The sequence below is a fragment of the Typopeltis vanoorti genome, chromosome 24 (assembly GCF_054136105.1).
Source record: "Typopeltis vanoorti isolate ZY-2024b chromosome 24, IOZ_Tvanoo_1.0, whole genome shotgun sequence".
NCBI classification, from domain to species: domain Eukaryota; kingdom Metazoa; phylum Arthropoda; class Arachnida; order Uropygi; family Thelyphonidae; genus Typopeltis; species Typopeltis vanoorti.
Window position 1 is genome coordinate 66,239,951 of NC_143572.1, and position 15,765 is coordinate 66,255,715.

Genomic DNA, 15,765 nt, shown 5'->3' on the forward strand with positions numbered 1-15,765 from the left:
TGTGGATAGGTAATACATAAAATTTAGTTTGTTCTTTTTACTTGGCACATAATAAAAGAATTATTTGAGATTTTCTTTTGCATCATCTTATAATTTGCTTTTGCCTGCCTTCCTTCTTTCCTATACTGTTATCCAGGTCATTTTTCATGGTTCTGGACTTTGCACTTCACAACTCTCATGTAACAACACTTTCTCAAAACACCTCATGTTATATCTGTAAATGGGGGGGGGGTATCTCCTTTTATATACCTTATGTCTCTATTTATCTCTTTAATATCGCTTTAAGCTATACTGCCTTCCACACTTGCCTTCTTATTCCTTGAACACCAGAAAATTTATTTGATAAGCTGCACCACTGACGTCCGTTTTCTAGTAATAAGAAGTGGTAAGTGCGTCAAGTAGTTTTCCAATTACATTCAAATTATCCCTGATTAATTAATATCTGCAGTCATGGTCTACTATCTATCCTTTACTATCCTTTCTCCTGGGTTCCCGCCTAATAGGGTCTAATTTTTTTTTCCGAACAGTGCATCAAAGAATTAAATATCAGGCAATACTCTATTAACATTTAAACACATCACATTTATTTACCATAAAACAATTCACACTATTATTCCATTAAAGAAAAATTTGCTTAGTTTAACTTTACATAAAACAATTATGTTAAAATGCCCTTTCAATTCATAAAAATCATGTCACATAAATAACCACTCTCCCCAATATCGAATTACTATCCTAAGCAATAGTACCATTAACAAAAGTTTACTTCTGTTATACACATAAGAATATCATTACATATAAAAGTTTGATCCCTCAGATACTAAGATAATACTCTAGGCAAATGCAAACTATTAACAAACTGTTACCCTCTAATTGTTATACACATAATCTTCTATTATTAGATATATGAAGAGCCAAAGGCTTCAAATAATCTTCTATTACTTATTAAACATTTAAATCCAACCATTAACTCTGTTCAAATTCAGTAGCCTAATCTTAAGTCCACTATTAGAGTTCTCCTATAATTCACAAAAAAAAAAAAAAAAAAAAAAAAAAAAAAAAAAAAAAAAAAAATCAAACTCACTTTAGGGCTGCTACCCACTGTGCATTCTCATTCCCTGGCTTCGGATTGGAGTCCTGACATTTTCCTTACATATCAGGTTTTCTCCCCTTTTCACGCCAGTGATAGATTTACTGACAGCTTCTGTTGGAACGCTGTCCTCCTGTTACTCGGGCGAAGATTTTCGGCTTGAGGAGTACTTGCGTGCACGTTAAACTAATGGAGCAATTCTTTCCCGCTCGAAAATTCCTCTCTCTGGACAATAGCTCCCAGCGAAGGTTTGACATCAGATCAATGCTTTGCCTGGCAGATTGGCTTCTGTCATCTTTCTTTCAGACCACTGGCATGACTTCTCCTGAAGCCACATCCTTGATGGCTTACATCCAACGGACAACCGCTGGAGTACTGGTGACGACCTAGGGGTAACCAATGATGACTTCTGGATAATCAATAATGACCTATGGATAACTGATGCTCGATCTTCCAGCCAACGCCTTTTATTCACCTTCTTTCAGATCCCTGCATGAAGATATGGGACCCCGAATATTTCAGTGCGATCCCTTGTTCTTTCCTTGACACTGACCCTTTCTTTGATCTTCCACTACACTTCCTTTAATCCTATTTGTTTCAGGCAGCAGAAGTGCATCTGAAGTTTGTTGGTCCATCTGACACTGACCTTGAGTGTTTACAAGTGGAATTCACAAACAACTTTCACATATGGAGGGGGCGCTAGTGGGCCAAGTACTGCGGACGTGTTTTTAAGAGCTCCTGATTCAGATAAGTTTTTACTAGGAATAATTAAGTATATATGCGTAATTGTTTGAGTAAGAGTGGCTGTAAACGTTGTATGCTACCGGTATTATTAGTGTGGGTTTTTTTTCCTTGTCTAAACTAAATTACGAAATCGTTATTATTAGACCTAGTAACCGGCAGAGAGAAAAAAAAAAAAAAAATGGCGGCGGCATTGTCATTCCATGATTTGAATGTAGATTTCAGTCGTTTCGTTAAGTGTGAGGTCTGTTATATGTATTCCTTCGATTACATAAATGATTTGTGGATGTTTAGTGCAGATGGAAGAAGGGTGTGTGCGAAGTGTGACCTGAACGAAGAACTAATGAATGCGAATATGAAATTGATGACAGAAAGTGCTAGTACTGATTGTGTCGTGATTGCACGTTTGAAAGAAATGGATGGTGAGCAAGAGAAGCGAAAAAATGTTAAAAAATCAGGAAAAAAGAAAAAGAGCGATTTGACAACCGTAACGGATGTTAAAAGGGACGAAAGTGAGGTGAAAAGAAACGAAATTGAGAGAACGAATGAAAGTAGAACTTGCGTAATGCAGAAATCGCAAGTAAAAAAAATCGAAAGAATAAATGATGGCGAAAGTTCAACGCATGTTGGACCGAAAGTACTGAAACAAAGAAAGATGAATGACAGTAAAAGTGAGAAGAATGATAGCGAAAGTTGGACGCATGTTAGTCCGAAAGTACGGAAACAAAGAAAGATAAATGAGAGTGAAAGTGAGAAGAATGATAGTGAAAGTTGGACGTATGTTGGACCGAAAGTACGGAAACAAAGAAGGATGAATGAGAGGGAATGTGAGAAGAGGGGGTCGAGAGTTAGAAAGTTAGAAAGATTTAATGATAGAGAGAATGTGTCGTGAGGTTCGGAAAGTGAATTAGATTGGATGAGGCAAGAAATGAAATGGATGCGGAATGAAATTAAGAGAATTCAGGTCAAAACTATTAAAATAAATCATGATGGCATGAAAGAGTTAACGAAAGATGAGCGAGTGGCGTTGTATGGCGACTCCATTATTAAAGGTGTGCTAGAGGATAAAATGCACAAGGTATGTTTTCCAGGCGGTAAAATAAGTAGAGTGATTGAGGCATTGGATATGAGGCGGGAGCGAGCAAAAGAGTTAATTGTATTAATTGGTACAAATGATTTGAGAGAGAACAAAGAGCATGTCAAAATGAATGTCAAGAGACTGCTTGGAAAGATAAAAGAGAATAGTGTGACAGGACGGGTGGTCAGTGTGTTGCCTAGGTATGATTGTGGTGAAATGAGGCGGAGAGCAAGGATTATGAATGGTATTCTGGCTGAAATTTGTGAGGAGATGGGTGTACAGTTTGTTAATGTGTGGAATGAGTTTGAGGGACGAAGTGAGCTGTATGGGAGCGATGGACTGCATTTGAGTGGTTATGGTGTGAGTCGCTTGGAGAGACTGCTGCTGGAAGGTAGAGAAGTGAATAGAGAAAATGAATCAGATCGAGAGGGGAGTGATGTGGAAGAGCAGGAGAGTAAGACAGGAGAGATTGAAGAAGTGGAAATGAATGGAGAGGTGAGTGGTATGAGTATAGAAAATGAGAGAATGGGTGTGCAAGAGGAGCAGGGAAACGGGGAGGCCCAGGGTGGACAGGGATACACAGCGTGAGAAAGGTGGATGCTCCAAGAGGAGGTGAGAGCATGTATAGGCAGGAAAGTAATGGGATGACCAGGGATCAAGAGGAAACAGATGTTGTTGCAAAGGGTTCTAAAATGAAGAAGCAGAAAGAGAAATGGCCCCAGTCCAGCATGGAGAGAGCACATCGAGTGAATGGTATCAGTGGAACTAGCTGTAGATCCAGAAATGAGTTGTTGTGTTTGTATACCAATGCTAGAAGCATAAGAAACAAGGCGGATGAAATAGTTGCACTAATTGTGTCTGTGTACCCAGAGATTGTTGGAATAAGTGAGACATGGTTAGATGAGGACGACATCCTGACAGGAATAGAGATGGAAAGGTATGATGTGTTTCGTGAGGATAGAAGGGATAAAAAGGGAGGGGGAGTGCTATTGATGATAGAGAAAGAGTTATGTCCATACAAGGTAGAGATGCAAGAGGGAAATAGGGCCAGTGGTTTTGAGGCAGTATGGTGTGAGATAGAGGTGAATAGAATCAAATACTTGGTGGGATGTTGTTATAGACCTGGTAATGTGGATGGTGGTGATAGTGAAATGTATAGTCAAATAAGCCAAGCAAATAAGAAAAGGGTGATCATTATGGGTGATTTTAATTATGGCAACATAGACTGGATTGAAGAGATAGCGACTGGAAGTAAAGAAAATGAGTTTCTTGAGTTTTTGAGGGATAACTACCTCAGACAGTATGTAACAGAGGGCACACTTGGAATTGGTCATCTCATCGGAGGATGTAATTATAAATGAGGTGTCAAATCATCCACCAATTGGTGAAAGTGACCATGAGGTGATTACCTGGGTGGTTGCCAGCAGTGCAAGGACCCCTGTGAAAAAAGGGTATATGTGGAACTACAAGGGGGGTGATTATGAAGAGCTCAGGAGACAGCTTGCAGATGTAGCATGGAATGAGGAGTTAGCTGGAAAAGAGATCAATGCAGCTTGGGGGATTTTCAAAAACTATTTAGTAGATGCAATGTCTAAATGTATACCACGGGTGAGAAGGTTAAATAAGGTAGGTGTGAGATGGATGAATAAAGAGATTAAGCATGCAATACAGAAAAAAAAGGCATTGTGGAGACGGCATAAGAGAAGTGGAAGTAACCAATTTCATGAGGTCTACAAAGACCAGGCAAGGAGGGTGACTTGGTTGGTGAGAGTAGCTAAAGAGAGGTATGAACAGCAGTTAGCTAATGAAGCCAAAAAGAATCCTAGGGAGTTCTTTCGATATGTAGCCAGCAATAGAAAGAATGATTATGGAAGGATGACATTGATTGGAGGAAATGGTATAAAGACAGCTGTTGCAGAATGTGTTGTGGAGATACTTAATGAGCAATTCATAAAGATCTTTCAATCTTGTGAATGTGACTTCATGGAGAGATTAAGAGCAGTTGATGATGGGGAGGAGAGACTGACTGTAAGTGAGCAAGAGGTGTTTGGGGAGTTGAGTAAACTAGATGTAAATAAGGCTGTGGGACTTGATAATATATCACCACGTATTCTGAAGGAGTGTGCCAGAGAGTTGACACCTGCCTTGACATATTTTTTTAATACGAGTCTTGCACTTGGTCAAGTTCCTAAAGAGTGGAAGGAGGGCAAGATTGTGCCACTTCATAAAGGAGGTGATCGAACTCAGGCATCAAACTATAGGCCTATCTGTGTGTCAGGTGTTGTGGTTAAGTTGTTGGAGAAGCTTGTGAGAACTAGGATCCAGAGTTGGGTTGACAACAATGGTATAATCTTTGATGGACAGCATGGATTTGCTAAAGGGAGGTCATGTTTTAGTAATCTACTTACTTATTACAATAAAGTGACTGCTTCCTTGGACAGAGGAGAAGGATACACAGTAATATACTTGGATTTCGCAAAGGCTTTTGATAGAGTACCTCATGATAAGTTGACAGTCAAACTAGAGCAGATGGGGTTGGATATTAGATTAGTGCATTGGATTGGAGACTGGCTATCTGATAGGTATCAACAAGTTGTGTATGGGGGTGCAATATCCAGGAAAAGGAAAGTCACTAGTGGAGTGCCTCAGGGGTCTGTTTTAGGGCCATTACTATTTAACTTATATATTAATGATATTGGTGAAGATTTGGATGGAGATATTCAGTTGTTTGCAGATGATGCAAAGTTGCGACGAACCATAAAGAGTAGTGAAGATGTTGTGGCCTTGCAAGAAGACTTGAATAAATTGAGTGATTGGGCAAGCAAATGGGGATGTGAGTTCAATGTTGCAAAATGTAAAGTTTTAAAATTTGGAAAACAAAGATGGGATGCAGAATTTATGCTTGGTGAGAATATATTGTTGGAAGTAGAGGAAATAAGAGATCTGGGGGTGATAGTGGATAAGGATCTAAAATTTAGGGGACACATCGCCAAAATTGTGAAGACAACACAAAGACTTCTGGGAATGATGCGGAGGACACTGACATGTAGAAGTAGGGAGATACTTGTTCCAATGTATAAGGCGTTGATTAGGCCACACTTGGACTATTGTGCCCAGATTTGGTCACCGGGTTTTCAGAAGGATGAAGAGATGTTGGAAAGGGTCCAAAGGCGACTGACTAAGGTAGTTTCTGACCTCTGGAATGTTGAGTATGAGTAAAGATTGAAAAGATGTAATTTGCAGAGTCTCGTGGAGAGAAGGAAGAGGGAAGATATGATAGAGACCTACAAGTTGGTAAGGGGTTGTTATAGGATCAATGGTGGAGAAGTTCTACAGAGAATAGTGGGAGATCAGGGGAGAACCAGAGGTCATCCCTGGAAACTGTATAAGGAGGGTGTGAGTAAGGGAGTGAGAGGCAGGTTTTTTTCGTGCAGAGTTGTGAGTGATTGGAATGCCTTGCCTGAGAGCGTGGTGTCTGCAAGTAGTTTGAATGTGTTTAAGACACGGTATGATGAGATGTGTGTGTAAGATAAAAGGACCTCCTAGATGAGTCTTTGACTCCATGAGGTCTTGTTTAATAATAATAATAATAATATATCCTTATAAGGAGCTAACATAACATTTTCTGGTGGCAAGGTATTGTTTTTGTTCAATACATAGACATACAGGTTATTTTTATGACATCCTTACAGGGCTTGACCTCTGTAAAAATTGATGAAAATGCTTTGTCATTTTGAAGCTACATCGAATTTTTACAATATCCATTCAAATGCAAGCCCACAACATTATGTAAGGCTGTTTTTGGTGCCATTAATCTCCTCTACACATCCACAAACACCGCATTATTCCTCCTGCAAAATTGATATAGAGGTTCCAACTTTTCAACTAATCATCTCCAAACAACACTAGAAATCACATAACTCATGTCATCTTTCACTGTCTCCATGTTTTTTATTTATATCACAACATTCTTTCAAGCTTTGTTTGTTAACTTGTATTTTGTATTTGCTGACCATACATTTATACATTTTTTACCCTGAATAAGCCACAAGTAATGTGGTGAAACTACTTGGTAACTTTTAATGCTTGTATTTTTTAATTTTTAACAAACAAATAAAAGCCCAATTTTTCATCCATTACAGTTATTTACAATGAATTTTTCAACTTTCTAAATACATAAAAATGCAGTATCATTTCTTTAGAAAAGTGTTATGCACTTAGAAAAAAATATTATTTACCTAGGAACCCAGAAGAAGGAGGGTTTTGCTCTACAGCCATTGGGGTGTTCCTCTGAATAAAATCCCATGAATTCCATCCAACTTCAGGATGCAAAATATAAAATGACTCTTCTGGAAACATTTCTCTTCGAAACCAGTAGGGAGAGAATAAGTCAAAATCTGGTTTTTTATACCACTGCAAAAGTCAGAATGCATTGAAAAGTTAGAATACATTTAAAACAAATATGGATGAGTAGAAGTAACAGCAAGCAACCTCACTGATTATTTAATAAACATTTACTGAAACAATTCTTATAATTATTATTATTATTATTATTATTATTACTATTACCACGGGCTACTCCAGGAGTCCTTAGACTCATCGAGGGAGGCCCTAAACATCATGTTCACACAGCTGTTCAACATTCTCACAGTATCTATCATACCTTGCCTTGAACTCGCTCACTGTCATAGCACCCACAACAGACTCTGGCAGCTTATTCCACTCATTTACCACTCTAAAAGTAAAGAACCCAGCTCTAACACCCCTGCTAACCACGCTCTTGCCCAGCTTCCATGGGTGTCCCCTAGTTCTCCCACCACCAGTCCTGATCTCAAAAATATCATCTGAATTAATCCTATAGAATCCTTTTAGCAATTTGAATGTCTCAATCATATCTCCCCTTTTTCGCCTATCAACTAGTTTCTGCAACCCACAAATCTTCAACCTGTTCTCATATGGTTCATTCCATAGACCTGCTATCATCTTAGTCACTCGCCTCTGGATCCTCTCAACCTCCTCCCCATCAAGAAGGAACCGAGGTGACCAAATCTGGGCACAGTAGTCGAGATGAGGTCTTATCAGGGCTCGGTACAGAGGTACAATAACTTGTTTTTCTCTGCTCGTCAAGGTATTTTTCAACAACCAAGTGAGCTGATGAGCTGATTTAGCTACTTTCGCAATGTGCCCCCTAAACTTCATCTCCTATCCACCAACACTCCCAAGTCCCTGGCCTCATCAATCTCTTGGAGTACAGTTCCACCAATGTGGTATACTGCTGCTAATCTTTTCACTCCGAAATGCATAACCTTACATTTTGTCACATTAAATTGACATCCATTCTCTTTAGTCCAGAACTCCAATCGATCTAAGTCATCTTGCAAGACTTTGACATCTTCTGCATTCACTATCGCCCTACCCAACTTTGCATCATCAGCGAACAAATGAACTGTCCCACTTAGACCATTCCCTATATCGTTAATGAACAGAGTAAACAGCAGTGGTCCAAGAACAGAACCCTGTGGCACACCACTAGTCACAGGCCGTTTTTTGGACTCTACTCCTGAATAAACTACTCTTTGATATCTCTCCATCAACCACCCACCTATCCATCTCACCAACCCTATATCCATTCCCATATGTTGTAGTTTACGGATTAGAATTCCATGTGGTATCCTGTCAAACGCCTTTGCCAGGTCCAGCAGTATCACTGTAAACCCATTACCCTTATCCAGTTCGGCCGTCACCTTGTTATAAAACTTGAGCAAGTTACTGAGGCATGATCTACCCTTCACAAAGCCATGCTGTCCTCTGTACAGTATCTCATTTTCATCAATCCATTCCTGTATTTTTCCCTTGACTACTTTCTCCAAGACCTTGACAAAGACTCCTGATATGCTGATCGGTCGGTAATTTGCAACCATAGTCTTGGATCCTCCTTTATGCAGTGGAACTATTTTCCCCTCTTTCCACGCTTTCGGGACTAAGCCAGACCTGAGACTCAGATTAAACAACATGGTCAAGGGCACTGATAATTCATTAGCCGCTTCATGCAAGACCCGTGCCGGTATACCATCCAATCCCACAGATGTATTCACATTAAGGTTCTGCAATAGACTATTCACCTCCACTTCATTCATCACAATTCCCATATAAACTAATGGTTCCTTCATTTTTTCAACGTCACCACCTGGATGATATACTTTTGCAAAGTGCGCGCTCAGTAACTCCACTATATCGACTGGTGCAGTGAACTCTTTACCATCGTCATTCCTTAAAATCATTTTGCCATGTACAGTTTTTTTCTTGCTTGCAGCATATTGAAAGAACTGTTTGGGATTCTCTTTTGCTTGCATAGCTAGTTTCCTTTCATAATCGGCTTTTGCTGTTTTTACCACACTCGTTATCCTTCTAGCCTGTACTTTATACTGTTCGTGTGCCTGCAGGTCACCCCTTTCTTTAAATTCCCTCCATAGTTGTTTCTTTTTTTTTTGCAGCTCAAGCTTAATGGTGTTATTCATCCATTTAACCCCTCCTTGTTTCACTATTCGGACCTTAGGTATACAATCAGTCATAACCTCCTGTAAATGCTCTTTGATCACTTCCCATGCTCTATCGACGTCCAGCCCTTGCAGTTGTACATGCCATGGCACTGATCCAAGCAATCTCCTAAGCTTGTCATACTTGCCAGCACGGTAATTCCACATATACCCTGTCTTAATCACAAATTTCACACCTTTAGCCACCTCCCAGGTCAAGACCTTATGATCACTCTCACCAATAGGTGGCAACATGGTCATATTCATTACAGTCAAATTCTCAGATACTATTACCAGGTCAAGCACTCTCACACCCCTAGTATTTTCAATTACATGCTGTTTCAGATAGTTATCCCTTAATAATTGAATAAAATCCATTTCCTTCCTCACATGTGTCCTCTCCTCCTTCCAATCAATGTTACCATAGTTGAAATCCCCCATAATAATTACCCTCCTTCCACTCATTTCATCAATTTGTTTATGCATACCATCTCCACCATCTATTCCATCACCTGGTCTATAGCAGCACCCAACTGTATATTTTATTCTGCCAGTATCAATCTCACACCAAATAGCCTCAAATGAGCTCCTTTCACTATCCTGCAATACTTCAATTCTCCTTGGCTGCAGTTCATCAGCTATCATCAACAACACCCCTCCCCCAATTTTATTCTCTCTGTCCCTCCTAAACATACTATAACCTACACATTCTATCCCACTAACTATATCATCTTCCGTCAGCCATGTTTCACTAATGCCAATAACCTGTGGCCAGGAAGAGCCAATCAAGGCCAAAAATTCTTCCTTCTTGTTCCTAATACTCCTGGCATTAGTATACATGAATTGCAGTGTTCCCTTTGTCCCACCCCTATCTTGATGCGTTATTCTAAATATCCCATTCCCATTTTTTGTCCTTATTGCTGGCTCAGGTACATTATATACATTTTTACACTCAACTGTCTCACTGATGTCTGGATATCCACTTCCCCCCCTCCTTGGTAGTTCTAGTTTCCCTGGTTCTGCACATCCATTTTCACTTCATTCAGCAACACTTTTTCCAGTCTCCGCACACCAAGTCCATTCAAATGCAGTCCATCCATCTTGTATAAGTCCTTTCGCCCATCAAACTCATTCCACACGTCCACCAATTCCACACCACACCGTCCGCATAACCTGCGCATAATATCATTTGCGATTATGGCCCTCCTTCTAAACTCCTCTCTGTCATACCGCGGTAACAGACTCACCATTCTAACTCTGTCACTCTTTTCTTTCGCTACCTTTAACAATACTTTCAAGTCCTCTCTCATAAAAAATTTATCACCTTTCAATTCATTCGTACCAGCCACAATTGTTATTTCTTTCACCCTCTGTTTTTGCACTCTAATGCTCTCACTTACATCCTTAAATTTCGCACCCCGCAAGTACGATTTAGATGATAATAACTTACAAAAATCTATGGAATATGTAAAATCAAATGAGACACTCATAATGATGGGTGACTTGAATGCAAAGGTTGGAGAAGGGGAAGAAAATCCAGTTGTTGGAAAATTTGGATTAGGCAAAAGAAATGAAAGAGGCAAGAAATTGATACAATTCTGCATTCAAAACAACCTACGTATAATGAATACTTTCTTTCAACATCCAAAGCACAGACTATATACTTGGACAAACCCAGATAACTCTGTAAGAAACCAAATAGATTTCATAATAATAAATAATAGATACAAAAATAATATAACCAACATTAAAACATATCCAGGTGCTGATATAGATTCAGACCATAACCCTGTTGTGTTTACTTTAAAAATTAAACTTAAAAAACATTTCTAAAAACAATCATACTGAAAGGCTTGACAGCTCTGAACATACCTGACAACATAATGATGTATAACTCAGAAATTAGGAAGATATTAGATCATATGGGACAGGGGCATGCCAAGGGTATTTGCTGCCCGGGTGCAAACTTTTATCGGCTGCCCCTAGTACTGCATTGTATAATCCAAATTATACATAAAATACCGCCCTATCAATGTAGAAAGTTACCGGTCTGGGTAGTGGCCCCTTGCCTTTAATACAAAACATCATACATCCCCTTCTTGGAGATGTGTTTTGGCATTAAGGGTAAATATTAAGATTAGTGATCAGAGCTTGCTCCACCTTTACCACGAGTTGCCTTGGTCTTGCACTACCTGTAGGATCAGCTAGTCTTGCATAAATTGCAGGCACAAACTTGACATTTTGTCTGCTTGCTTACTTGGGAAAAATGGAGTAAAACCAGGTTTAAAATTGCTTGGTATCTTTAACATAACCGCCCTATCAATGTTGCCGCCCGGGTGCGGTGCACCCAGTGCACCCTCGGGTTGGCGTGGCCCTGATATGGGATATAAAACAGAAGACAATATACTTTGCAACACAGAGGAAATTGAAAACAGATGGTCAATTTTAGAAGTGCAATATATGACAGCTAACAAGATTATTCCAAAAATTAAATATAATAAGAAAAAAACACTGGATGACAGAATCAATACTAAAACTTATGAATGAAAAATGAAAAAAGAAAAGTACACAATAGTATAGAATACTCAGTAAAATTATAAAAAATGAATGCAGGAAGGCTAAAGACAAGTGACTAAATGAAAATTGTAAAGAAATAGAGGAACTGAACAACAAACACAATAGTAAAGAAATGCATAAGTCAATCCAAGTCTGAAAAATAAAAATTTCAACCATAATCTTTGTATAAAAGACCAAAATGGAAAAAAGCTACTAGAGACACAAGATATCTTAAAAAGATGGAAAGAATATGGAAGAAAACTGACTCTGATCTCACACATGCACCAGATATACAAAGTATGGATGGTGAACCAATTACATATGAAGAAATAGAATACGCTCTAAGTCAAATGAAAACAGGTAAAACACCAGGCCCTGATCAGATCCTTATTGAATTGTTAAAGAAATTAAACGAAAACACAATTCATGACCTAAAGGTTATTTTTAATAACATCTATGATACAGGATACATCCCTAATGATCTAAGGAAATCCATCTTTGTCACTATTCCCAAAATTCCAAGAACTTTTGAATGTTCAGAATATAGACTATAGACTAATAGGTTTAACAAGCCATGTTACAAAATTATTGCTGAGATTAATGCTAGAAAGAATAAAAGGCACTTTGTCAATAGAAAAGAAGACATTCAATAGGTTTTCAAAAAGACAAAGGTACAAGAGAAGGAATTTTCAATTTGAAAACATTATGGGAAAGAAGCCTCGATAACCAGAAAAGCATCCTTGTTCACAATTTCAATACAGCACTGTGAAATCACATCACAGCACGTTACGGGTGCCACGAGCTCCTGACAGTTTAAAATTACTGATATGAAAACTTCATGGTATCAATTCGTACTGTGACTGAAAAATCACAGTATTGCTCATCATTATATCACTGCTGCAAGCGTGTAAGTCACCGTGATGGCGGAAATGAAACTACAGTCGAAAGCAACGCCATCTAGGAACAGAAATGCCCAGATTTCCGCAGAAATCGATTTGAATGAGAAGAAATTGATTCGAAAATCATTGTTGCCACCCGAGAAAAAACTGCAAATCACGGGAAATAACATCCACATCAAGTTGTTAATGGTGGGAAAACAATATATCATAAGAACAGGCCTTAAGACAGGACCAACGGAAAATAACGTAAATGGCAAGAAAACATAAATTGCGGGAAGGTAAAAACGGGGTTTTACTGTATATATATATATGGAGGTGGTATGTTTTGTTGTTCTATTAATATATTGAAATATCAATGCATAGTCATTAGATATAACTAAATTAAGAAATGGAGTTGCTTACATTGAGAATAAATTATTTATTGACAACAGAAGTTATGGTTGCGTTTTATGATCATTGCCAGTGCATAAATACAATCGAAAAGGAAATAGAATGACAACTGAACATTACAGTTCATGTCGTAATATACGAGGGTGGTCTGAAAAGCTCTCAGCCTCAACTATAGATGGCAACAATATCGGCAAGATTTTTTTTCTAAGTTGGTTCATCTGTCATAAGCATCCATGTGAAATTGCAGTTTGTTTTATACAGCTGTCTGAAGCAAAAGTGTTGTCTGTATCCCTTGAAATGGATAAAATTGAGTATCATGTGATTATAAAATCCTTTGTAAAAGAAGGTTTAGCACCAAAAGAAATTCATTCGAAGTTCATAAGAGTTTATGGGCACTCTTCTCCTTCGTTTTCGACAATTAAGAAATGGGCAGCTGAGTTTAAATGCAGCCATACAAGCCTTGGAGATGATCCATGTGAAGGACGTCCAAAAAGTAACAACACCAGAAATCATTGATTGAGTGCACGATATGGTATTGGATGACCGGCAAGTCAAAGTGTATGAAATTGCTGAGACTATAGGCATTTCAAAAGAACATGTAGGATATATTTTGCATGAAGAATTGCAAATTCTTCATGCAATCACTCGCTAGCCGAGTGGTTAACGTATCCACTCTCCAGCCAAAAAGGCTGTGGGTTTGAATCCTTCCATGGGCATGAATGTTTGTGATTGTCTTTGGAAATACTAGTGGTGGTGGTGGTGGTCAGCGGTAGATGGCATTGGCGTAGTTGGTGGAGACAGAGTTGTAGAGCAGGTGCCCTCCTTCGATGAGTCTTTTTGGAGGTGTCTAATAATATATCTTTGTTTTATTGATTACACCAAAGCATTTGATTCGATAGATCACAAGAAATTAATACATATCCTACAGAATAATGGGTTAAAAGGAAAATATCTAAGTATAATTACAAATATATACTGGAATCAAATGGCCTCAATAAGATATAAAAATGCATATTCTGACAACTTTGAAATCAAAAAAGGAGTAAGACAAGGATGTGTCTTATCACCCTTACTGTATAATATATATAGTCAGCAAGTTTTTAAAGATATTTCAGAATTGAAGGGTGTAAAAGTCAGGGGTAGGAACTTCAACAACTTCAGGTATGCAGATGACACAGTCCTTATAGCTGAATCTGAAGATAATCTTGAAAACTTAGTCACAGAAATTTTCAACAGAAGCTTAGACATGGAATTAATTATTAACCTAAAGAAAACAAAGTTCTTTTGATATGATTATATCAAAAGAACCAATAAATAAGAAATTAAACATAACTGTTAACAAAAAGAAAATTGAACAGGTTCAGTCTTTTTATATATTTGGGGCAAATGTTTACAGAGATATGTGTAGAGATAGCAAGAAAAGCCTTTATTGATATGAAAACTGTTCTAACATCCAGAGACATTAACATAAACGCAAGAAAAAGATGAATAAAATGCTATATCTGGTTAAGTCTTCTCTACAACAGTGAAACATGGACTCTAAATAAAGAAGCAGAGAAAAAATTAGAAGCTTTCGAAATGTGGACTATCAAAAGAATGTTGAAAATATCATGGACAGAAAAAATGAAAAATTAAGATGTTTTAAAGAAAGCTAAAATGAAAAGAATGTTAATGAAAATAATTAAAGAACAAAAACTTAAACATTTTGGACATCTAACTAAACAAGAAGGCATTCAGAAATTAATATTAGAAGAAAAACTGGATGGAAAAAGAGGGAGAGGTGGACCCAGGAGAATGTGTGGTTTGAAGACTTGGGCTGGCTGAATTACCATAAATGTTCCAGAGCAGCAAAAGAAAGAAAAAAGTTCGGTTACATGGTTGCCAACCTCCTTCTAAACACTTGAAAAAGAAGAAAACAATTGCTATAAATATCTCATTCTTTTACTCGCTAGTGAAATTGACTGACATTTATACATGCCAATGAATGTAAGTTATTATGATCTGGGCAGTCTTGCAGCTCACTGTGGGATATCGACACTCCCATTATTAATATAATACCTATCATAAGTAACCTTCAGTCATTCACTGACTGAAGGAGTATGACAATATACAAATCCCAAATCCACCCATATTTAGAATACTGCTCACTTGTTTAGGGTGGTGCACCTAAAACTTGGATTTTTTTCCTTTATGCACAGACATGCCACCTGATAAGAAGCTTCTAGCAAAGGCTTCTGAACTACCACAGAGTCAATTTTGAAATGGTACCACTGCTATTGAATCGAACCTTCTTAGACTTCAAGATGTTAAGTGTATATCCTGCAACTTTACCACCATGCTGATTGTTGAAATGTTCTAACAACTTTCACGGTTTAAGATTGGAGTTTGAAAATATTTTGCAACATAAAATGCATTGTGGTCTTTGAGTACCATCGTTCTCTGTTGCACACGTAAATCCGTAAGCAATATAAGTCT

The 15,765-nt window shown here is 38.1% G+C and overlaps 1 protein-coding gene across 3 annotated transcripts in view; it reads right to left on the bottom strand.

The window, feature by feature from the left end:
* Positions 1-15,765, bottom strand: part of LOC150093361 (beta-galactoside alpha-2,6-sialyltransferase 2-like) — a 134,541-nt gene that overhangs the window by 36,290 nt on the left and 82,486 nt on the right. For all 3 annotated transcript variants that reach the window (XM_090413931.1, XM_090413933.1, XM_090413934.1), the window contains exon 4: positions 7,148-7,322. In XM_090413931.1, the coding sequence (XP_090270057.1) occupies positions 7,148-7,322 (175 nt within the window). The remainder of the gene's footprint in view (positions 1-7,147; positions 7,323-15,765) is intronic.